The sequence below is a fragment of the Cololabis saira genome, chromosome 5 (assembly GCF_033807715.1).
Source record: "Cololabis saira isolate AMF1-May2022 chromosome 5, fColSai1.1, whole genome shotgun sequence".
Lineage (NCBI taxonomy): Eukaryota > Metazoa > Chordata > Actinopteri > Beloniformes > Belonidae > Cololabis > Cololabis saira.
This window is the reverse complement of record NC_084591.1, coordinates 46110154-46134818: the sequence shown is the minus strand read 5'-3', so window position 1 is coordinate 46134818 and position 24665 is coordinate 46110154. Positions and strand designations below refer to the sequence as shown.

The 24665-nt window shown below is 41.6% G+C and overlaps 1 protein-coding gene across 1 annotated transcript; it reads left to right on the top strand.

The window, feature by feature from the left end:
• Positions 1-4835: 4835 nt before the first annotated feature.
• Positions 4836-24665, top strand: tph2 (tryptophan hydroxylase 2 (tryptophan 5-monooxygenase)). Its single transcript, XM_061722716.1, has 11 exons — positions 4836-5051; positions 8471-8605; positions 9335-9518; positions 10659-10759; positions 12106-12173; positions 12256-12452; positions 15439-15574; positions 18137-18263; positions 19756-19851; positions 22694-22827; positions 24237-24665. The coding sequence occupies exons 1-11, from the start codon at positions 4878-4880 to the stop codon at positions 24409-24411; spliced, it is 1527 nt and encodes a 508-aa protein (XP_061578700.1). The 5' UTR covers positions 4836-4877; the 3' UTR covers positions 24412-24665.

Sequence of the window (24665 nt, the reverse complement as noted above, 5' to 3'; positions counted from 1 at the left end):
GAGCAGCGGTCAAGATACAGTACAGTTGGAGACTCAGGCAATACGTCACTTAGTGACAATGTCTGAGGTGGATCTTTAGTGAAAGTAAGTACAAGTGTTGTTTTACACATTTGGATTTTAGAGCAGATCTTCTTCTGTCGTATGTCCTTAGACCTTCAGTTCCGTTGCAGCAAGTCAGACCAGCGTGTCATTGTCTAGGTCTATTAAGCTACGATCACCATTCGGTGGCCGGTATACGGGGCAGCTGGACATCACATGCTCCACAGTCTGTGATGGATCCCCACATACGCAGTGGGCACTGTCTTAGAGACCCCACTTGTGCACTGCTGCACCGAAACGTCCCACACCTGTCCTCAGGCGGTGGAGGGTTGTCCACTCCTTACGGGGGAGGTGCTGACCAGGGACATGTGTGGGATCCTCAATGAACTGGTGCAGCCTGGATGGTTCTGCTGCCTTCCACTGGTCCCTCCATCTTGCCTTCACCCAGGAAGCCTTGGAGGAATCAGCCGGTGTTGTTTGGAGCAGTTCCTGGGCCTGTGTGGCAAAGAGGCGCCGGGACTTGAGATGCCTGCGCTGTGGTGTCTCTGTGACGGCCTTGTGGAGGAGGTGGGATTCACTCGTCTGTGCCTTCAGAGCGAGGGCCGGCGTAGCTGCGTCTCGTCTGACTTCGGCTGGAGCAATTCCAGCGAGGACAGGTAGTTTGAGGGAGTGGCTCGTAGGCATCCGGAGACGGTCCGTAGGGCGGTGTTAATGGCAGGGTCCAGCTTCTTGACATGAGGGCTACGGCTCCAGACTGGGGTACAGTACTCAGCGGCAGAGAACACCAGAGCCTCGGTGGAGATGCGCAGTGTCTTGGTGGTGGCTCCCCAGGTAGTACCGGCTAGGTATCGTATCAGCGCGGCACGGGCGGTGGTTTTTGCCTTGACGCCGTCTAGGTGTTGTTTAAATGATAGTGTTCTGTCCAGCTTCACCCCAAGGTGTGTCGGGGAGGACTGGGACTGTAGCCGGGAACCTTCGACCATGATGTTACTTTCACGGGTTGCTTCCTTGTTGTAGAGATGGAATATTGTAGCCACTGTCTTCTCAACACTGAGCTTGAGGCGCCAGTTCTTCAGGTATGAGGACAGAATGTTCATGTCCTCAGATAGCCCGTCCTCCACTGCTTCCCAGGAAGGCTTGCTGAGCAAGATGGCCAGGTCATCAGCGTAGCTGTACTTCCGTGATGTTGTTACGGGTATATCGTAGATGTAGATGTTAAATAGCATCGGGGAGAGCAGATATTCTCAGGAGAGTGAGAATATCCCCAGGAATAACTCCACAGCTGTGACATCATTACAAGAGTCAAGATGTCCTCCGATGGATTTGCGGGGTTAAAATATTACATGCGTAATGTTTGGTTAAAATGCCTCAGTCTTTCTATCTCTCAGACAACAAAAATGAACTGGAGGTTGTTGGTTGGATTCTTATTCATACTGCGGGATGCTGCAGTGGTAAATGCCTCTGACCAGGACACCTCCTAGAGCGTTCTCACCTGCTGCAGCCTCATGTTGGATCTCCTGCTGTTCACGTGTTTTACAGAGTATAAAACAGTTTTCATTATGTTCATCAAACGGCATGGACAAAAGATACTGGGAGAAGCAACTAAACAATCACATCTGTCTTAAAATGGAGAGTCAACACCGTACAGTTGTAACTCAAGAGTGGTAGTTTGTGAACCGGAGGTTTGGATGGAGTCACAAGACTGATTTTGTAAAGTCTAAAATCATTAAAGGGAATCTATTATGGCATTTAATGTCTATTTTAAACGGGCCTTGAATGTCTTAAGAACAAGCTTTTGATTGTTTTTTTATATATAAATTAGAAATTCAGCCTCTGGGCCATGTCTTTATCTTCCCATTCTCTAACCTCATTATCTATGCAGGATTCTGAGTGGGCGGGGCTATGATAATGAGGCTCTGTGCTGATTGGCTGCCTGAATGACGCGATACACCGCTACGGAAAAATGGAGGAAGCTCCGGCCGGCGGAGTTAAGCCTGAATTATGGTTCTGCGTTAATTCAAACGCGTAACCGTACCCTACGGCGTAGGCTCTGCGTTGGTGTAACGCGGAACCATAAATCAACCTTTACACCGTGTCCTAACTGCATGCGAGTGAGCGTCAGCGACAAAATCAATTCCATTGCTTTATTTTCTATTGGACTGTCCTAACTGGCCGCAGCGACGCGGCACGTCGTTTTGAGCTGAACATTTGTCGGACGCCCTGCTTTTATTTTCTTCCTGCCGCTCGCGTTGAAAGCCGGTTGAAAGCGCTGTAGGAAACAGTCATGATGAGGAACGGCTGATCCAGTTAGTTGAAATGAGAAGTTATCTCTATGATTCCTCCTCATTTCACTACAAAAACCTCAATAAAGTGGCAGCTGCTGGAGGGAGATGGACAGAGAGTGTCTGATGTCACGCAGTGCTACGATAGTCGGACGCTCGCATGCAGTTACACGGTGTTTAGTTGTGGCCGTGGTTTGCATTTTTGTTACGTAACAACGGGAGCAGAATCTTATTGGCTCGTAGATCCACATCACACTGGACGGCTCATCCAGGCGGCTGTACAGACACTGCAGAATTTGGTTGATTTCCTCCTTCTCTGAGTTGGCAGGCTGAGGGGAGACCACTTTATATATGTTAAAGCAAGAAAAAAACCTGTTTTTCATAATAGGTCCCCTTTAAATGTGTAACTCGAGGAGACGCTTAGAGTCTGAATAGAAAGAATAAAATGAATCAGAGCAACATTTAAAGCTGTATTATGTTCATTATGTCTTCAGATTGATAGCTTTGTGATTTTCTTTTGTTCAGGATCCGAGTTCTTACCTTCAAACTTTTCTGACAGTTTTGGCAGAGCTTTCGCCTTCTTCAGAGAGTGTCACGCATGTACGCTCCCTCATCTCTGTTCATCGTGTGTTGTCCATGTTTCCTGATCTCTACGGCCACATCATGCCAATCACATCATGAACTGGGACAAAGCCAGAGTCATCCGCACCGAAGAAAACAGACACCAGCGCTGGATCATGGAGACAGTTTGAGTTCAGCTTTATTGCCATTAACATGCAAAACTGATCTGTTTCATTCAGATGCACTTTTAATTCACAAATCTTTTACCGAAATGTCACTGGTCCAGCAAATGTAGCTCCAGCTGCTTTAATCTGAGTGATGGACACTCTGGCCGCCCTCAATCCCCCTCTGTTATCTCTGAGGGGAGACATTTGAAGGAGGAGGAGAGAGATGGAGGTATCACCTTCAATCTACTCATAAAACTGCATCGCAGTGAGACCAAAGCTCTCTGCTGCAGATGCCTCTTTCATTTCCTGTTCAGCAGGAAATTGTCTCCACGCTGGGCTGATAAGCTGCTGCCACGTTCTCACGGGGTTTGTTGAAGATGCTGCTGTCAGTCATCACACCTGCTGCTCTTCATCCTCACTGGATGCAGACGGGAAAACAACGTCAGAGAAGAAGGGACATAAAAAAAGGCATTTGCATTAACTTTTACGTTAAAGAAAAAACATCTGCTGATGTGGAGCTAGCATAAGAGAAAATAAACTATTCAGGTTCAGCAGATCTGTAAGTGGTAGATTATGTTCCTTCTGGAAAGAGCACTTCTTCCAGACTGAAGGACCTGTCCTAAAAAAAAAGATCCATCAGATTTTACAGCAAACTGAACAGGTTCTATCGCCATTACTTTCCTGAAGCAGGAACTCAGAATAACTGCAAAAACTCAAAAACTTAACAAGAATATTTATATTATTTCTAGTTAAAATGTCTCATTTTAGTAAAAGAAATCTCATTACACTTAAAACAAGACTCATCACTGGAAAAAACAACAATGTTCACCTGTTTCAAGTAGATTTTCACTTAAAATAAGTAGAAAAATCTGCCAGTGGGACAAGATTTATCTTCTTATTACAAGCAAAAAAATCTTGTTCCACTGGCAGATTTTTCTACTTATTTTAAGTGAAAATCTACTTGAAACAAGTGAAAATTGTCAAATAAGTAGTTATTTTTCTGGCAATGAGTCTTGTTTTAAGTGTAATGAGAGTTTTTGACTAAAAATGAGACATTTTAACTAGAAATAAGACAAATATTCGTGTTAAGATTTTGAGTTTTTGCAGTGTAACTCCTGGGCTTCAGGAGACGGAGACACCTGTCCCTGATATATCACAGATGGTACACCCTTCATTTTCTCTTCATTTCTCCTGTCCTCTCACCTGAATGCTTCAGCGGAGGATGTGAAGAAGAGACTCAAGTGAGAAGACTTCAGGTAACGGGTAAAATGTCTCATTTTAGTATAAAAATCTCATTACACTTAAAACAAGACTCATCACTGGAAAAAACAACAATTTCCACCTGTTTCAAGTAGATTTTCACTTGAAATAAGTAGAAAAATCAGTGGAACAAGATTTTTTTGATTGTAATGAGAAGATAAATCTTGTCCCACTGGCAGATTTTCCTACTTATTTCAAGTGAAAATTTACTTGAAACAGGTGAAAATTGTCAAATAAGTTATTTTTCTGGTGTTATTTTTCTGGTGATGACTCTAAATGTTGAAATAGCAGTAAAACCACATTCATTGATGAAATGACATAAGGGATGGAAAGGAGGGATGGCAGTTTTACAGGGGGGATGATTTGGACCGTTTTTATTTCAGGAGGGATGCCATCCCCCCTCATCCCCCTCAACTCCAGTACTGGTGATGCTGCTGCAGTGGGAGGAGTCCCCCACGGTCCTGTGGGAGTATTTAGGTGGACGTGGGGAGCTGCTGGTCCACACAAGTGTTGGCAGCAGCAGGACGGCAGGCTGGAGCCCTGGTACTCGTACACCCACTGGTTCCCCATGGCTTCGGCCCACGTGATGAAGGATGGGAGCCGGCCGCCGGTGCCCCGCATGCAGCCGGCCATGATGATGTTCTCCAGCAAGTACTGGTCCAGGAGGGGGCTGTCCCTGGACTCAGCCATGTTCCACCAGCAGAACCAGCAGCAGCAGCAGAGGCATACTGGGGGGCAGATGGTGAGAGACACCACTCTTCACTTCCATCTCCATCTCCTGGGTTTTTATGTTGTGGAGTTCAGATTTATTTACTTTATGACTAACTTCTTAAAGCAGAAGTTTTTTAACTGGTTTTGTCCCAGTCCCACCATTATAACCAAGAAGCAACTCTGGAACCACTGATTTTGGGGATGTTTGTTTTATTTTGCACCTTGTTTTTAAATAAGAGTATGGGCCTATATCGGCTATTCATTTGCATCAGTGTATATTTGTATTTGCACCTTTTGCTATAAAAAGAAACAAAACAAAAAACAGTCAATGAAAAATGAACAATAGGAAGCCAAGAGGGCTTATAATATTACAACGTTCACTCTCACTCATTTGACATCATTTGGATGGGTGAATTATTCACAAAAATGAATAGTAAATGGAAAATAAATTGAGTCTAAAAAATAGATATACAGGACTGTCTCAGAAAATTAGAATATTGTGATAAAGTTCTTTATTTTCTGTAATGCAATTTAAAAAAAACAAAAATGTCATACATTCTGGATTCATTACAAATCAACTGAAATATTGCAAGCCTTTTATTATTTTAATATTGCTGATTATGGTTTACAGTTTAAGATTAAGATTCCCAGAATATTCAAATTTCTTTAGATAGGATATTTGAGTTTTCTTAAGCTGTTAGCCATAATCAGCAATATTAAAATAATAAAAGGCTTGCAATATTTCAGTTGATTTGTAATGAATCCAGAATATATTACATTATTGCATTACAGAAAATAAAGAACTTTATCACAATATTCTAATTTTCCGAGACAGTCCTGTATATTTTTTAAATTATTATTGTTTTCCATTTACAATTTCACGGACTACCTGCAATACCGCCACGGACCACCAGGGGGTCGCGGACCACCGGTTGACAATCCCTGTCCTAAAGTGATTGGATTACTGATATAACGGTTTATTGATAAGGTTTAGTCTTGTTTTTCTCCGAATAATGCAGCATTTAAACAAGACTGCAATAAGAAAGTGAAACTTGCTGCAGCAGAAGATAAAACTATTCAACTGGAGGAAATGCTGTCCATGTTGCAGCTGGACACATCACAAGAGTTCAGAATACTTCTCCTGTTAGTAGGAAATATACTCTGTCAATCAATCAATCAATCAATCAATAATTTTAACTCACGACCATGATCACATGGTATGGAGCACAAGAACACAAACATTTGTACATTTGTAGCAAGTGGCAGGCTGTACATGTTCAACTAAAATACTCAATTTGGCAAAGGAAAAAAAAAATAAAAATCATTTAAACAGAGGAAGGACAGTCTTCAAAAAGGCGCCTAATTTATAAATAACATTTAACTTATTAGATTGAAGTAACAAAATCAATTTAAACATAGATGGTCGGTATGTAGAATATTTTGGTAAGTATTTTTGTCTGAGATTTATTATACAGGACTGTCTCAGAAAATTACAATATTGTGATAAAGTCCTTTATTTTCTGTAATGCAAAAATTAAGAAAACTCAAATATCCTATCTCAAAATTTTTTAATATTCTGGGAATCTTAATCTTAAACTGTAAGCCATAATCAGCAATATTAAAATAATAAAAGGCTTGCAATGTTTCAGTTGATTTGTAATGAATCCAGAATGTATGACATTTGTGTTTTTTTAATTGCATTACAGAAAATAAAGGACTTCATCACAATATTCTAATTTCTGAGACAGTCCTGTATTTACATTTCTACATTCAAACAAAATATGAAATTCATCTCCAATACGGTTGACGTTACAGAGTTACAGAATCTATGACTTCTATCCAGACCGTTATACCTTCCAGTGACTTTTAGTATTATGCTGCTGTTCATCCTAGAATTACAAATGGCCTGTCTATACTTTTGATTTTGACATAATAAGTTCTGTTCTAGGTTAAACTCTTTGTGGTAACTAGCGACAACATCCACTGATTTGTGTGATTGATTGCGTGCCCACATTCTTGGTATCCGGCATGTCCTCCACCAAGTCTCTTATATACTACAGTATATATAATACTTTCCATTAGCGACTTCATGTGTAATTCATGACTGTGACAGCGGCTGCAGGAGCAGGGATGTTTGAATAGAAGCAGATAATCGGATGCAGCTCCACATCCACACAGACCTTTCACTCAGCCCAATCACGTGCAACAAAACTGCTAGTTTTTCCGTCTATCGGTCTGACGTGCACTGCCATCTACAAAAGACTACGAAGATTCATAGGAACTGCAAATCAACTGCAAACCACTGAACGATTTCCATGTGAAGGCACAAAGACTTCAGCTCAGTTGGACATCTGCAGAGCTGGTAGAGGAGCCAAAAATTGTACTCAAGTAAAAGTACTGTTACTTCAGAATAATATGACTCAAGTAGAAGTAAAAAGTAGTCATCCAAATAATTACTTGAGTAAAAGTAAAAAAGTACTTGGTGAAAAAACTACTCAAGTACTGAGTAACTGTTGAGTAACGTCTGATTTATTTTTTTAACACAACCATTCAAACAGACGAAAGTACAAAATAATCATCTTCAGGCAAATTAAATCAATAAAATAATATAATAAATTAAAATTAATAAAAAAATCAAAAATCGCTTAAATTAAAATAAATTAAAAAAGTAAATTCAAGTACTAAATAAAATTAAAAAAAATAAACTAAATAAATGATAAAATAAATAAATAAAATAACAGAATAAAAAAATAAATTAAGCACAAGTGGCACAAAATGTCAAGCCCTTGTACTTTTCTTTTTTAACCAGAACTAGAACAAACATGAACTCATAGAAACTCTGTGTGTGTTTGAGTCTGTGTAAATGTGACAAAACATGCAAAAACAAACATTTTTCCCAAAGAATCACTCAGTGATGTCATGAGATTGACGCGTACGTGGATAAAAGGGATAAAAGAAAAGTAACAGCTCAACGTAGCCTAATGTAGCGGAGTAAGAGGAACAGTTTCTTCTTCACAAATCTACTCAAGTAAAAGTACAAAGTATAGTGATTCAAAACTACTCCTAAAAGTACAACATTTCCCAAAACTTACTCAAGTAAATGTAATGGAGTAAATGTAACTCGTTACTATCCACCTCTGATCCAGATAGAACTTAAACTCTGTTTCAAGTCTAAAGCTAATTAACCCCTGGAACCAAAGAGCTTAGTTATCAAAGAAGTGCAATACTTTTCTCAGCTCGGCTCATCCGTGGTTCTTCTATAAAGGTCTCAGGATTCCAGTAACGGGTGGAAACCACTGGTACAAGACGATGACACACAACTACATAATACATAATAAAACGGTGTCACAAGTGTGCTCCCATAGTACAGAAGTTGAGAAAATGCAGATAGTCCCAGATGTAATGGGACGGTTTACTCTGGACCTCATGCGTCTGTGGTGTTGTCTTCAGTCCAGGCGGACGTCTTTCTGTCCCATCGATGAGAAGCCTGAGAGCGAAAGCTCGGAGGATTCTGGGAAAACCGCGGTGGTGTTTTCTCTGAAGAATGAGGTCGGCTGTCTGGTCAAAGCTCTCAGACTCTTCCAGGTCAGAACCAGACACAGAACCACAACCTTAAACAACATCCATGTGCATTTCAGTTCAGATCCAGACCCAGAACTGAAAAGCCTTCACATACATTGCAGCATGCACTGCAAAAACTCACAATCTTAACAAGAATATTTGTCTTATTTCTAGTCAAATAAATCTCATTACACTTAAAACAAGACTCATCACTGGAAAAAACAACAATTTTCACCTGTTTCAAGTAGATTTTCACTTAAAATAAGTAGAAAAATCTGCCAGTGGAACAATATTTTTTTGCTTGTAATAAGAAGATAAATCTTGTCCCACTGGCAGATTTTTCTACTTATTTCAAGTGGAAAATTTACTTGAAACAGGTGAAAATTGTTGTTTTTTCCAGTGATGAGTGTTGTTTTAAGTGTAATGAGATTTCTTTACTAAAATGAGACATTTTAACTAGAAATAGGACAAATATTCTTGTTAAGATTTTGAGTTTTTGCAGTGCCTGATGTTTTTTTTTACAATTCCAGTACTGCCACCAGCCATACACATTCACACTAATTTCAGGTGAAAATTGTCAAATAACAAGTTATTTTTCTGGTAATGACTTGTTTTAAGTGTAATGAGATTTTTTGATTAAAAATGAGACATTTTTAATAAGACAAATATTCCTGGTAAGATTTTGAGTTTTTGCAGTGTGTTTTCACTTTAACAGTTTTTCTTCCTTTATCCTTCTTCCACGTCCTCCTGCAGGAGAAGCAGGTCAACCTGAACCATATTGAGTCCCGGGTGTCCAAGCGGGTTCCTAATGAGGTGGAGATCTTTGCCAGCTGCAACTGCAGCAAGAAAGAGTTCAATGAGCTATTAGAGCATCTCAAGGACAATCTCACCATCGTCTCCTTTGAAACGCCTGCAAACGAGTGGCCTGCTGAAGCAGGTACAGACGCCCTAAAACACAGATAACAATATGTGCAAACACATTGTACTGCTACAGGTATAGTCAGTACTGGAGTTGAGGGGGGATGAGGGGGGATGAGGGGGGATGGCATCCCCCCCTGAAATAAAAACGGTCCAAATCATCCCCCCCTGTAAAACTCCCATCCCTCCTTTCCATCCCTTATGTCATTTCATCAATGAATGTGGTTTTACTGCTATTTCAACATTTAGAGTCATCACCAGAAAAATAACACCAGAAAAATAACACCAGAAAAATAACTTATTTGACAATTTTCACCTGTTTCAAGTAAATTTTCACTTGAAATAAGTAGGAAAATCTGCCAGTGGGACAAGATTTATCTTCTTATTACAAGCAAAAAAATCTTGTTCCACTGGCAGATGTTTCTACTTATTTCAAGTGAAAATCTACTTGAAACAGGTGAAAATTGTTGTTTTTTTCCAGTGATGAGTCTTGTTTTAAGTGTAATGAGATTTTTTTTTACTAAAATGAGACATTTTAACTAGAAATAAGACAAATATTCTTGTTAAGATTGTGAGTTTTTGCAGTGATCCATTTTACTTATCCTGTGAAGGACAGAGTCATATTGATAAGTTCAGAAAAGTGTTTTTTATTGTTGTGTTTTGATGTATTAGATGTATACCAGTGGATATTTAAAGCTTACAGAAGGCTGCATTTAACTGCTGCTATGTCATTCCTGCAGTATTTCTGCAGGTGTTTTGGTCACTGCTATTATTTGTAATATATTATATTATTTTTAATCAGCACAAATTATCTGTCCCCATATGATAAAATCCACCATCCCCCCTGATTATTTTTTTACAACTCGAGTACTGATTGTACTGCTACAGGTGTAGTAGTACAATGTGACATCACCCTGCGTGGACAACAGATTCAAAATGCTTGAATATTTGAGAAGATGAAACCGAATGAACTGAACTGATTTTGTGCTGTAAGAAGAGTTGTCTACCACATTTAAACAGAGGTTCCGACCGAAACAAATAAAAAAACAAATTCACAGACATCTGATTTTACTCCCTACTTAACACAGAGCATAAAAACAAGAACAAGACCCTTGAAGTAAATGTGTTCTGGTCTGTTTGTGATCTTGTGTTTTATCAGACGAAGACGACGTTCCGTGGTTCCCCATGAAGATCTCTGAGTTGGATCAGTGTTCTCACAGAGTGTTGATGTACGGATCCGAGCTGGATGCAGACCACCCGGTGAGTTTACATGGAACATGCAAAAAACTGTACATTTTCTTAACAACATCAACATGCTGACAGCGACCAATCTGATGAAAGACTTTTCTGAATGACTTTATCTGTCCAGACCTAATTTCGGAATCAGAATCAGAATTGTCTTTATTGGCCAGGTTCGAACATTGTCCAACAAGAGAAATTTGACTCCGGTTATTTCGCTCTTTAAATTTAAAGAATATCAAACAGTAAAAAACAAATTACAAATAATTTGAAGCAGTACGGTACGAGGTAGCGTGCTGCCGTGATGGTTATCCTCAGAGAAGGAAGGTTCCAGGTTTGAGCCTAGTTGTGTTCTTTCTGTGTGGAGTCTACATGCTCTCATGTTTCCTGCATACATTTATTAGAGTTCTCCAACTTTCTCTCACACTCCAAAAAATGGTTGTTTGGTGGTTAATACATTCCACATTTTCTGCAGAAATGAGTGTGAATGTGTATGGCTGGTGGCAGTACTCGAGTTGTAAAGAAATATCAGGGGGGATGGTGGATTTTATCATATGGGGACAGATCATTTGTGCTGATTATAAATAATATAATATATTACAAATAATAGCAGTGACCAAAACAGCTGCAGAAATACTGCAGGAATGACATAGCAGCAGTTAAATGCAGCCTTCTGTAAGCTTTAAATATCCACTGGGCTTACATCAAATACATCAAAACACAACAATAAAAAACACTTTTCTGAACTTATCAATATGACTCTGTCCTTCACAGGATAAGTAACATGGATCACTGCAAAAACTCACAATCTTAACAAGAATATTTGTCCTATTTCTAGTTAAAATGTCTCATTTTAGTAAAAAAAATCTCATTACAATTAAAACAAGACTCATCACTGGAAAAAACAACAATTTTAACCTGTTTCAAGTAGATTTTCACTTGAAATAAGTACAAAAATCTGCCAGTGGAACAAGATTTTTTTGCTTGTAATTAGAAGATAAATCTTGTCCCATTGGCAGATTTTTCTACTTATTTCAAGTGAAAATATACTTGAAACAGGTGAAAATTGTCAAATAAGTTATTTTTCTGGTGTTATTTTTCTGGTGATGACTCGTAAATGTTGAAATAGCAGTAAAACCACATTCATTGATGAAATGACATAAAGGATGAAAAGGGGGGATGGCAGTTTTACAGGGGGGGTGATTTGGACCGTTTTTATTTCAGGGGGGGATGCCATCCCCTCTCATCCCCCCTCATCCCCCCTCACCCCCCCTCATCCCCCCTCAACTCCAGTACTGGCTATACGCAACTTTCCATCTCAAAAACAGAATTGGGTTTTATGTCTCCGTCTTCTTTTTTCCTCTCAGGGCTTTAAAGACAATGTTTATCGTGAACGCAGGAAGTACTTTGTGGAGGTGGCTATGAATTATAAATTGTAAGTATCATTGTTTCACGCCTGAAGCGAAGCCGTCTGTTTGTGGGGAGAGTTTTGTGCCCTGATCCAGTCCCCTCCCCAGTGGGCAGCCCATCCCCACCATCAAGTACACCCCTGAAGAGGTGAAGACCTGGGGCGTTGTGTTCAGAGAGCTGACCCGGCTGTACCCGACACACGCCTGCAGGGAGTACCTGAAGAACCTGCCGCTGCTGACCAAACACTGCGGCTACAGAGAGGACAACATACCACAGCTGGAGGACGTCTCCCAGTTCCTCAGAGGTGTGTCACCTTCCTTTAGCTACATCTCACCGTGGACTGCAGGCGTTGCAGTATAATTTTGTGTATAAAGGGCTCCCTTTTTCATTCGGAGTCACCCTTAAAAGTCAATGGACACACTCAACAAACAATATATTAACAATGTCAACATCTAGAATTAGAATCAGAATCAGAATCATCTTTATTGGCCAGGTTTGAACATTGTCCAACAAGGAATTTGACTCTGGTTGTTTCGCTTGCTGTACCCAGATTTAAAAATAGCAAACTGAAAAATAAACAAATGTGGCTCTTATTGACATATATACAATTAAACAACAGAAGGTGCAGCAGTATGAGGTAGAAAAATGACGGCTCTAAATAAAATAACATATATACAATTTTTTTTTAAAGTGAAAGTGCAGCAGAATGAGGCAGACATGATTATTGTTGGAAGGTGCATTGTTACAGCATGTGATAGTTAGTGCTATTATTGTTATTGCAGAGTTATTGGTTTCTCTGAGACTCTATGAGTGATGAAACTTCATCAGAGCAACAGCTTGGGGGAAGAAACTGTCTCTGAGTCTGGAGGTTTTGGCTACAGTGCTCTGTAGCGCCGTCCAGAGGGCAGGAGTTCAAACAGACTGTGTCCTGGGTGTGAGGGGTCTGCAGAGATGTTACCTGCCCGTTTCCTGGTCCTGGACCGGTACAGGTCCTGGATAGATGGGAGGTTAGTCCCAGTTATCCTCTCTGCAGACCTGATTGTCCGTTGCAGTCTGTTCTGTCTAATTTGGTGGCCGATCTGAACCAGACAGTGATGGAAGTGAAGAGAACAGACTGTATGATGGCAGAGTAGAAGGTTCAGCAGCTGCTGTGGAGGTTAAACTTCCTGAGTTGACGCAGGAAGTTTAACCTCTGCTGAGCTTCTTCCTGACAGAGTTAATGTGGGTGGACCAGTTCAGGTCCCGGGAGATTGTGGATCCCAGGAACCTGAAGGAGTCTGTGGTGGAGACAGTGCTGTTGGGGATGGGGGCAGCTGGGGGGGCGGGGGGTGATGGTGATGGTGGTGTGCTGCTGGCCTGAACCGTCGAACCGGCAGTAGAAACTGTTGAGCTAGTTCGCGAGCCTGAGGCTGCCTGCAGGAAGTGGAGCTGTTCTTTTGAACCCAGTGATGTTCTGCAGACCTTTCCACACAGAAGAAGGGTCAGGGTTGGCAGAGATGCGACTCTCCAGTCTTTCTCCGTAGCTCCTCTTTGCTCTCCTGATCTCCCTCGTCAGCGTGGTCCTGGCCTGCTTAAACAGGTATCGATCACCGCTTCTGTAGGCCTCCTCCTTGGCTCCATCACTGCTCCTGTATGCATCCTCCTTGGCTCGGCGCAGCTTCCTGAGGTTCGGTGTGAACCAGGGCTTGTTGTTATTGTATGTGCAGAAGGTCTTAGTCTGCACACACATGTCCTCACAAAAACTGATGTAGGACGTCACAGTGTCCGTGAGTTCATGCAGCTCTGTGGTTGTGACTTCAAAAACACTCCAGTCCGTGCAGTTGAAGCAGGCCTGAAGCTTCAGCTTTGACTCCTCTGTCCGCTTCTTCACAGTCCTCACTACAGGCTTAGATGTTTTTAGTTTCTGCCTGTAGGTCGGGTTCAGATGAACAGAGTGCCCCAAAGCTGCGCGGGGAACAGAGCGGTATGCGTCCTTAATTACAGTCTAACAGTGGTCCAGAGTCTGCGTGTGCCTGGTGGGACACGTAACATGTTGTACAGGTCTCCTGGTCTCAGTGAGGACTCGGGTCTCTGGGTCTCAGTGAGGACTCGGGTCTCCTGGTCTCCTGGTCTCAGTGAGGACTCGGGTCTTCTGGTCTCCTGGTCTCAGTGAGGACTCGGGTCTCCTGGTCTCCTGGTCTCCTGGTCTCAGTGAGGACTCGGGTCTCCTGGTCTCCTGGTCTCAGTGAGGACTCGGGTCTTTTGGTCTCCTGGTCTCCTGGTCTCCTGGTCTCCTAGTCTCCTGGTCTCAGTGAGGACTCGGGTCTCCTGGTCTCCTGGTCTCAGTGAGGACTCGGGTCTTCTGGTCTCCTGGTCTCCTGGTCTCCTGGTCTCAGTGAGGACTCAGGCAGCAGGTTCTGGACTAACTGCAGCTGGTGATGGAGGTTCTAGACCTGTGAGAACAATAGATAATAGTCCCCTGGTGAGGTGGTTAAATAGGTTGGTGTATCATCTGCATAGTTGTGGTAAGAACTGAACCTTGAGGGATTCCACATTTTATTTTTGTTAGCTCAGATTTGTAGTTACCTAAAGACACAAAATAGTCCCTGTCTTTAAGATAGGACTCAAACCAAGCAGTCTATGGTCCGTGTAAATGCTCCTGAAACGTTTGCCTGATGGAAGGAGCATGAACTGTTCAACACTTGGTTGACTGGGTTCAGGATTCTCCTAGCCCTTCTTCTGCAACACTCGTTGTAAATATCCTTGATGATCCTTGGCAGCTCTGACCTGGTGATGCGCTGACCTGATTTTATTAGCCGCTTCAGAGCATTGCGTTCGAATGTGGTACAGAGATGCCGTACCAGGCTGTGTTGTTCTTAGCTAGGACACTCTCAATGGTACATCTGTAAAAGTTAATATGTATCCTGGTGTCCAGCCAAACTCTTCAGATGTCACAGGAAGAAGAGATGGTGCTTCGCTGATGATGATGATGGCAGTGTAGTGTAACCGGCTGAGATCCTCGCTGATGTTGATCTCCAGGAATCTGAAGCAGCTTACCCTCTCCACCGTTGCTCCCTCTATGTAAAGAGACACATGTCCACCTCTCTGTTACCTCCCAAAGTCCACAGTGGGCTCCTTGGTCCTGCTGATGTAGGCTGCCTCATCATTGCTAGTGATGCAGCCAATGATGGTGGTGTCATCAGCAAACTTGATGGTTGTGACTAAAAAAATCACTGTAATGTGTGTCTGTAACAACAGAGCTGTGAAGCTGTGTGCTAACTTAACTTCCTGTGCATGCTATTGTGTTTCAGAGCGTTCTGGTTTCACAGTTCGTCCCGTAGCAGGTTACCTGTCTCCTAGGGACTTCCTGGCTGGTTTGGCCTACAGAGTGTTTAATTGCACTCAGTATGTTCGTCACAGCACTGACCCACTCTACACCCCTGAACCGTGAGTATCTTACACATCTGATACACTTCAAAGAATTGTCATTATTTGAACTTCATTTTGAGTTATTTCACTTCACGTTTCAGTCATTTTACTTGACATTAGGTCACCTCATCTCACTCAATCCCCTGTTGAATTACATATCTTAATACACCTCTCTCCTTTTTGCTTCACATTTCACTTCACTTGCTCTACTAGAATGAGCAGGTATTGGCAAGCACTGACATTGCAATAACATCTTTGGCAAATCAAATCAAATCCCATCAAATCAAACTTTTCTCTCGTACAATAAATTGCAGAACAAAGTACTTGGGGACGGTCCCCCTTCCCCCTGGACAGGAGAACAGAGGGTGTTTTACAAATATAAGGAAATTACATCTCTCTGAGTCCCTGGCAAAGTCTTCGCAGAGGTCTTTGAGAACGGAATCAGTCAATACTCGAACCTCATATTCAAGAAGAGGAATGTGGGTTCTGTCCTGGCTGTGGACCAGTCAAGCTCTATACCCATGCTAGGACCCATCCATCCATCCATCCATCCATCCATCCATCCATCCATCCATCCATCCATCCATCCATATATCCATCCATCCATCCATCCATCCATCATCCATCCATCCATCCATCCATCCATCCATCCATCCATCCATCCATCCATCCATCCATCCATCCATCCATCCATCCATCCATCCATCCATCCATTTTCCAACGCTTATCTGGAACCGGGTCATGGGGGCAGCAGCCTCAACAGAGATGACTAGAATTCCCTCACCCCAGACACTTCCTCCAGCTCTTCCGAGGGGAGTCCGAGGCATTCCCAGGCCAGCAGAGAGAGATACTGTAGTCTCTCCAGCGTGTCCCACGACGGTCCGGTACATCGACCGCATAACTGCAGATGCTGCACCGATCCGTCTGTCAATCTCCCGCTCCAACGTTCTCTCACTCGTGAACAAGATCCCGAGATACTTAAACTCCTCCACCTGAGGCAGGACTTCTCCACCCACCTGGAGAAGGCACGCCACCCTTTCCCGGTGGAGAACCATGGACTCGGTTTTGGAGGTGCTGATTCTCATCCCTGCCGCGTCGCACTCGGCCGCAAACCGCCCCAGCACATGCTGAAGGTCCGATGAAGCCAACAGGACAACGTCATCCGCAAAAAGCAGAGATGAAATCCTGAGGTTCCCAAACCGGATCTCCTCCGGCCCCTGGCTACGCCTAGAAATCCTGTCCATAAAAATTATGAACAGGACCGGTGACAAAGGGCAGCCCTGCCGGAGTCCAACATGCACCGGGAACAAGTCTGATCTACTGCCGGCAATGCGAACCAGACTCCTGCTCCGATCATACAGAGACCGGACAGCCCTTAATAGACCTGGACCCCATACTCACTGAGCCCCCACAGAATGGCATGAGGGACATGATCAAATGCCTTCTCCAGGTCCACAAAGCACATGTAGACTGGTTGGGCAAATTCCCATGAACCCTCGAGCACCCTGCGGAGGGTATAGAGCTGGTCCAGTGTTCCACGACCGGGACGAAAACCGCATTGTTCCTCCTGAATCCGAGGTTAAACTATCGGCCGTATTCTCCTCTCCAGTACCCTGGAGTAGACTTTCCCGGGCAGGCTGAGAAGTGTGATCCCCCTGTAGTTGGAGCACACTCTCCGGCCCCCCTTGTGCTAGGGTCTTAACTTTTATGGACAGAATGGTGGAATGAACTCTCTGGATTGGTAGCAATGTACAGCCACAAGTGGAGGAGTTCAAGTACATTGTGATCCTGTTCATGAGTGAAAGAAGAATGAAATGAAAGATTGACAGACGGAACGGTTAAACCTCTACAGTTCCACCAACTCAGTAACGGTCAGTGGTGGTGTAGAGAGAATTAAGCCAAAGGGGAAGCTCTCAATTTCCGAGTCCATCTTTGTTCCTACACTCACCTATGATCTCAAACTGTGGATAGTGACTGAAAGAATGAGATTGCTTATACCATCGTACAAGCTTCTAATAGGAATTTCCTTAATAGGTTTGTTGGACTTTCCTTTAGAGATAAGGTGAGTAGGGTACCTGGTTAGGAAGCTTCCTGTATGCCTTGCTGGGGAGGTGTTACAGGCATGTTCAACCAGAACAATACCCAGGACATGCTGGAGAGATTACATCTCTTAGTTGAGCTTATTGTCCTCCTTAAAGATGGAAGAGGTTGCTGTGGAGAGGGACATATGGGCATCTCTGCTTAGACTGCTGCCAATGTGACCGGAACGTGGATAAGTGGAAGATAATGGATGGATGGTTCACTACATCATATTACTCACTTTTACTCCACTTCACTTCACCCCACACACCTTTGATTCACTTCACTCTAGTTGACTTCAGGCCTGTTCACCTTATTTCACCTTATTCTTCCTCAAGTCACGTTGCTTCGCTTCTGAGCTAAAGTGATGCCTCACGCCGCTTTACTTCACAGTTTCCCTCCATTTTACCTCACTTCATTTATTTCTAATATATTCCACTACAGTTTGATCATCCAGATGATGAACGCAGTTTAATGTAGACAGATTGTTTCTGTACTCAGTGATACATGTCATGAGCTTTTGGGTCACGTTCCTCTCTTGGCTGATCCGAAGTTCGCCCAGTTCTCCCAGGAGATTGGTTTGGCCTCGCTGGGAGCGTCTGATGAGGATGTACAGAAATTAGCAACGGTCAGTGTCAATCTCCCAGCATGCATACTCAACAATAAATACATGTGTTTGTTCAATGCAGACTGAGAGCACTTCAAAGAGTTAATATAACATCAAATTTCATATTCTGTACAGGTTTTATAATGGCAAGAAAAATTATGGGAACCTTTTGGAATTATGTTGTTTTCTGGATTAAATTGCCATAAAAATAGGATCTGATCTTCATCTATTAATAAACACTCATGTAATATTCACAGTGCTGGTGGATAGAGTAAAAGTGAACCCAAAGAATGAATAAAGCTTATTGGAGTCAATAGTTTGCACCCCTGTTGCTCAGTCAATGAAATTAGTTTAGATATGTGGTTTAGAGCTACTTTGATTGATAAAAACAAGTTTGCTTCTGCCCGTGTGAACCATGTCTCATAAAACAAGACCTCATACGATCAAGACATAGGATAAAGAATAGTTGATCAGTAAAAGGCTGGAAAGGGATACAAGTAATCTCAAAGCGTTAAGGCATCCATCACTGGGGCGGCAGTAGCTCAGGTGGTAGAGCGGGTCGTCCAATGATCGGAAGGTCGGCGGTCCGAATCCCGCTCCATCCAAGTTGCTGTCGTAGTGTCCTTGGGCAAGACACCTTACCCACCTTGCCCCGTGTGAATGTGTATGAATGTGTATGAATGTTGGTGGTGGTCGGAGGGGCCGTTTGACGTGATATGGCAGCCACGCTTCTGTCAGTCTGCAGGGCAGCTGTGGCTACAAACGTAGCTACCACCACCAGTGAGAATGTGTATGAATGAATAATGATCTAAGTGTAGCACTTTGAGATTCATTGAATGGAAAGTGTGTTACAAGTTAAATCCATTATTACTACACAGCCAAAAATTGTCTATAAATGCGACTACATGATTTACCAACTTATCAGAGCTTGTTTAACTGAATCAAGTTACGGTCATTGTTCACCTGTTTGAAACTTTTCCAGAGAAAAGTATCCATTTATTTTAGGAGTCATGTTCTTGTGAAAAAACTCATCGTACTTTTATCATACTTCGTGAAAGAGGGGCAGCTCTTCCCTGGTGCCAGTCAGAATTTTCACATTAATGTTACAGTAGTTGAAGCTTTTTTCTGATTTTACATTTAATGTATTTAGTATCTAAAAAAAAACATCTCATAGTGACCTCCTGTTTCTTGAGAAACACTTCATTGTAGCATCTTGTGTGGCTCTGTGTGATCCGGAGATTTTGATGTAATATAATCATTTACAGTCTGCAAATTCAAGTCTCAGGGAGCTTTAAAACTGAATTTTGTAATGTTGATATACAGTGTGAACTGATCCCTGCATTAATAAAGCTCTGCATTATCACATTAAATATCTATTGTACGTGTCCTGTCACAAGAAAATAAGCGTTGCAGTGATCCTCCTCATGTTGGTGACACAGCACTAGGATGTCTGAGTCAAAACTGTTAAAACCTCACAACGTGGTGATTTGCATCTTTGTTCTGTGTGTTTCAGTGTTATTTTTTCACCATTGAGTTTGGACTCTGCAAACAGGATGGTCAATTTAGAGCTTATGGAGCTGGTTTACTGTCTTCTATTGGAGAACTGAAGGTAACACGCACACGCACACACACACATACACACACACGCACACACACACAAATTAGTTGATTAGTTGACACAATTTCCAGAACATCTGTGGCAAGCCATTCTATATTTACCACATAGAAACAGTACAGCAGCTCTTATTTCAACCATGTTCTTACAGCTCTGTACAGAGGATCTAGTCCAGGGGTCTCCAACCCTGGTCCTCGGGACCCCCGTCCTGCATGTTTTACATGTTGCCTTGCATCATCACACCTGATTCTAATTAATGACCATCATCACCTTGTCACCAAGGTCTGGGCAAGTCTGTTAAAGAGACAGTCATTTGTATCAGGGTGTACTGAAGCAGAGAAACATCTAAAACAGGGGTCTGCAACCCCAAAATGTTGAAAGAGCCATATTGGACCAAAAACACAAAAAACAAATATGTCTGGAGCCGCAAAAAATGAAGTCTTGTATAAGCCTTAGATTGAAGGCAACACATGCTGCATGTATCGATATTAGTTATAACTGGGGGAACATTTTTTTTTTTTTCATTATGCACTTCGAGAAAAAAGTCAAAATGTTGAGAAAAAAGTCAAAATTTCGAGAAAAAAGTCGAAATATCGAGATTAAAAAGGAAAGGAAAAAGGAAGAAAAGAAGAGGAAAAAAAGGAAAAAAAGAAGAAAAAAGAAGTAAAAAAGAGAAAAAAGGAAAAAAAAAGATTTAAAAAAGGAAAAAAAATAAAAAAAGAAGAAAAAAAGGAAAAAGAAAGAAAAAAAGAAGAAAAAAGGAAAAAAAAGTTCAAACATTTTTGAAAAAGCTCCAGGAGCCACTAGGGCGGCGCTAAAGAGCTGCATGCGGCTGTAGAGCCGCGGGGTGCCGACCCCTGATCTAATACATGCTGGACAGGGGGTCCTGAGGACCAGGGTTGGAGACCCCTGATGTAGTCATTAACTTCACTCCCCTCTCCAATTCTGCAGGCGTGTGCTTAATGTGAGTGCAAGACAGCTCAACTTGTTTTCTTGGCTGTTGAAAAAGTTTCTCATCCAAAAGGCTCTTTCAGTTTTCCCTGACTGGTCCTGACTGGTTCCAGATTTATAATCCATCATTGGGAATCTAATTTTTATGAGTTGCTGGAGTCACATCCCTCTCTGTTGTAAATACATGTGTTTTTGATAACAACAGCCCCAAGGTTGTTTTTTTATTAAAGTAGAACTAGATGCTAAAAGTAATGTCTACCAGAGTAACTACAACACTAAACAGTCCATCGCTGAGGTGCTCATATCAATAGACTACAACCGCAGTTTCTCCTACGTTTTATGCTGTGCTGCATATTACCTGAAACATAAACTAAACATTATGTTGAGGGTACCAACTCATTTGTCAAGGGACAAATTAGTTTCATACGTTTTTTATTGTTTGTTTTTTTTTTTATTCTATTGAACCACAGTTTAAAGGGAATGTCTGATTTTCATCAGCTTTGATCTATAGATGACCTGCATTAGTTTCAGAGGTAAAGTACTTTAAAAAGGAAGGGAGGATTGCATACAAGTCTTTACTTTAGAAAGATGTTTCTATAAAAGAACATACATTATTCTTTAAATGGGGCAACACGGTGGCTTAGTGGTTTACCTCACAGCAAGAAGGTTCCTGGTTCCACTCCCTGGCCCGGCAGGGTCTGTCTGTGTGGAGTTTGCATGTTCTCCCTGTGCTTCCGTGGGTTCCCTCCGGTTACTCCGGTTTCCTTCACTGTCCAAAAACATGCGTCGTAGGTTAACTGATGATTCTAAATTGCACATGAGTGTGCATGGTTGTTTGTATCTATTGTATCTATTCTTTAAAGGGGCATCTATCTATTCTATTATGGCATCTAATACCTATTTTAAACGGGCCTTGAATGTCTTAAAAACAAGCTTTTGATTGTTTGTTTTTGCTAAATAAATTGGAAATTCAGCCTCTGAGCCATGTCTTTATCTTCCCATTCTCTAACCTCATTATCTATGCAGGATTCTGAGTGGGCGGGGCTATGATAATGAGGCTCTGTGCTGATTGGCTGCCTGAATGACGCGATACACTGCTACTAAAAAATGGCAGAAGCTCCGGCTGGAGGAGTTAGTTGTGGGCGTGGTTTCACGCATCGGAGGCCAACCTATGTAAATTGCATTTTGGTTCCGTAACGACGGGAGCAGAATCTGAACGGCTCGTAGATCCACATCACACTGGACGGCTCATCCGGGCGGCTGTACAGACACTGCAGAATTTGGTTGCTTTCCTCCTTCTCTGAGTTGGCAGGCTGAGGGGAGACCACTTTATATATGTTAAAGCAAGAGAAAAGCTGTTTTTCATAATAGGTCCCCTTTAAATATGTTGTCCACCTAATAGTGCCTTATGTTCCTAACAGAGATCTCTGCTCTCAGAGTGCAGGTTTACTCGTAGTTCCTAGAGTATCCAAATATAGATTTGGAGGACGGATCTTCTGCTATCAGGAACCGTTACTATGGAACCAACTTCCAATCTGGGTTAAGGAGGCTGACACCACCTCCACCTTTAAAACTAAACTTAAAATGTTCTGGGTCTCTGGAAAGCACCTAGAGACAACTTCAGGAGCTGCATCCTGACCTGCATTGGAAATGGAAATATGTTCATAACTTAGAAGAAGATGACCTGACAAAACATGAAATATGTTGGGCTGATACTTTCTGAAAGAAATATTGTCAAGTAAAGGTAACAATTGTATTTGCCCTACCACCCAACCTTTTGCTGATTTGGTTTTGGTTGATTTGGTAGCTTTTATTTTTACTGATTGTGGACATGATTATCATATCAAGAACGACTGATGTTCTTTCTTCTTTCTTCCACTCCCAGCATGCTCTGTCGGATAAAGCCTGTGTGAAAATGTTTGATCCAAAGACGACCTGCAACCAGGAGTGTCTCATCACCACCTTCCAGGAGGTTTACTTTGTTTCAGAGAGCTTTGAGGAGGCCAAAGAGAAGATGAGGTCAACAGAAAGCTGTGCACATACTCACATGCATGTGTAAAACAAACTTCTAGGGCATGTAACTTGTCTATACCTCTAAAATATCTGAGTTAAGAAGCCACAAGATGAGTTTCAACATGACAATGGACTTACAGTTAGCCTAATTAAATATAAATTCATTAAGAAAATTAAAGCTGCAAGCAGCGATGAACGGGACTCATGGCCACCGTCCCCCATAAGCATATCAGACATGACACCACCCACGACTTCCTATGTCAAACCATTCAAAAGTTATAGCAGAAAAAAGGAACTATGAAATATCGACCAATCAGAAGAAGGGGCGGGGTTAATTTGCGGCAATTATGGTCAAGGACTCAAAACCGAGTCCGATGACACCACCCACGACTCTCTATGTCAAACCATTCAAAAGTTATGGCAGAGAAAAGTTTTCTAGGGGGCGCTGTTGAGCCGTTAGGCCACGCCCATTCATGTATATATATATGTATTGTAATTAATATGTATGTATATATATATATATATATATATATATATATATGTATGTGTGTGTGTGTATATATATATACATATATATATATATATATATATATATATGTATGTATGTATGTATGTATGTATGTGTATATATATATATATATATACATATATGTATATATACATATATATATATATATATATATGTATGTATGTATGTATGTATGTATGTATGTATGTGTATATATATATATATATATATACATATATATATATATATATATATATATATATACATGTATACATATATATATATATATACATATATATATATATATATATATATATATATATATATATATATATATATATATATATATATATATATATATATATATATATAATAAGAATCTACTTTCAGGTAGCCTTTGTCTGTGAGATAACGGTTGAAACCCACAGCCAAACATTTCATCTAAGAATGAAAAAGTCAAAACCATTTGTCCATTCATCAACAAGTTACTTGCACATGTATATGCATTGTGTACATGTCAGACCCCTAAAGCTGCTGGGGAAAAAAAACAGCTTTAGTTTGTAGTAGCACTTTGGCTTCATCACCCAGATAACTTATTGAATACTTTCTAATCCCCTTGCTAAATGAATAATGTTTATAATCACCCCAAAAAGAACCATTATACCTTCGGGATTTGTTCCTACTCCATAAAATGGTCACAATGTCTCTTTAAAAGTCATGTACTAGTCAGAAGGCATTTAATGTGAAAAAACAGAGGAATCAGTGGTTGTAGGTGCTGCTTTGAGATGTTTGATGTATTTCACTGATGATTACATAACACAACAAACATGAACAAATATGTTCAGAGTGATGATGAAATTGCTTGTTTGCCCCTTGACAGTAACTTAGCCTCCTCCTTTTCCAACAGGGAGTTTGCAAAAACAATAAAGAGGCCGTTCTGTGTGTACTACAACCCGTACACGCAGAGCATGGACCTGCTGAAAGACACGCGGAGCATTGAGAACGTGGTGCAGGATCTGCGCAGCGACCTCACCACCGTGTGTGATGCTCTGGGGAAGATGAACACCTACATGGGAATCTGAAGACCATGCAGTGATCGCAGTGATCGGCCCAAACATCAGCAACAACGTGACCTCTGCTTCTGCAGAGCTTCATTCACAGTCTCATGTTGATTTATCATTCATGTCCATTCACTTTGGTTATGGTGTAGCTTTAAATGTTTGCATTCTTTGTGAAAGCTTTACCTGTCAGCCTGGAACACAGAGAATCCACAGGAGGTTCACTCAGTCACATTTCCTGCAGACCAGTCTCTCAGAGCTGCTCGCTGTTGGCCTTC

Bases quoted from the DNA above. Each gene is read 5' to 3' on its own strand.
- tph2 (XM_061722716.1), top strand. From the start codon at position 4,878: ATGGCTTCGGCCCACGTGATGAAGGATGGGAGCCGGCCGCCGGTGCCC. The intron at 18,264-19,755 runs GTCAGTGTCAAT...TGTGTGTTTCAG, and splicing joins ATGTACAGAAATTAGCAACG to TGTTATTTTTTCACCATTGA. The intron at 22,828-24,236 runs GTCAACAGAAAG...CTTTTCCAACAG, and splicing joins GAGGCCAAAGAGAAGATGAG to GGAGTTTGCAAAAACAATAA.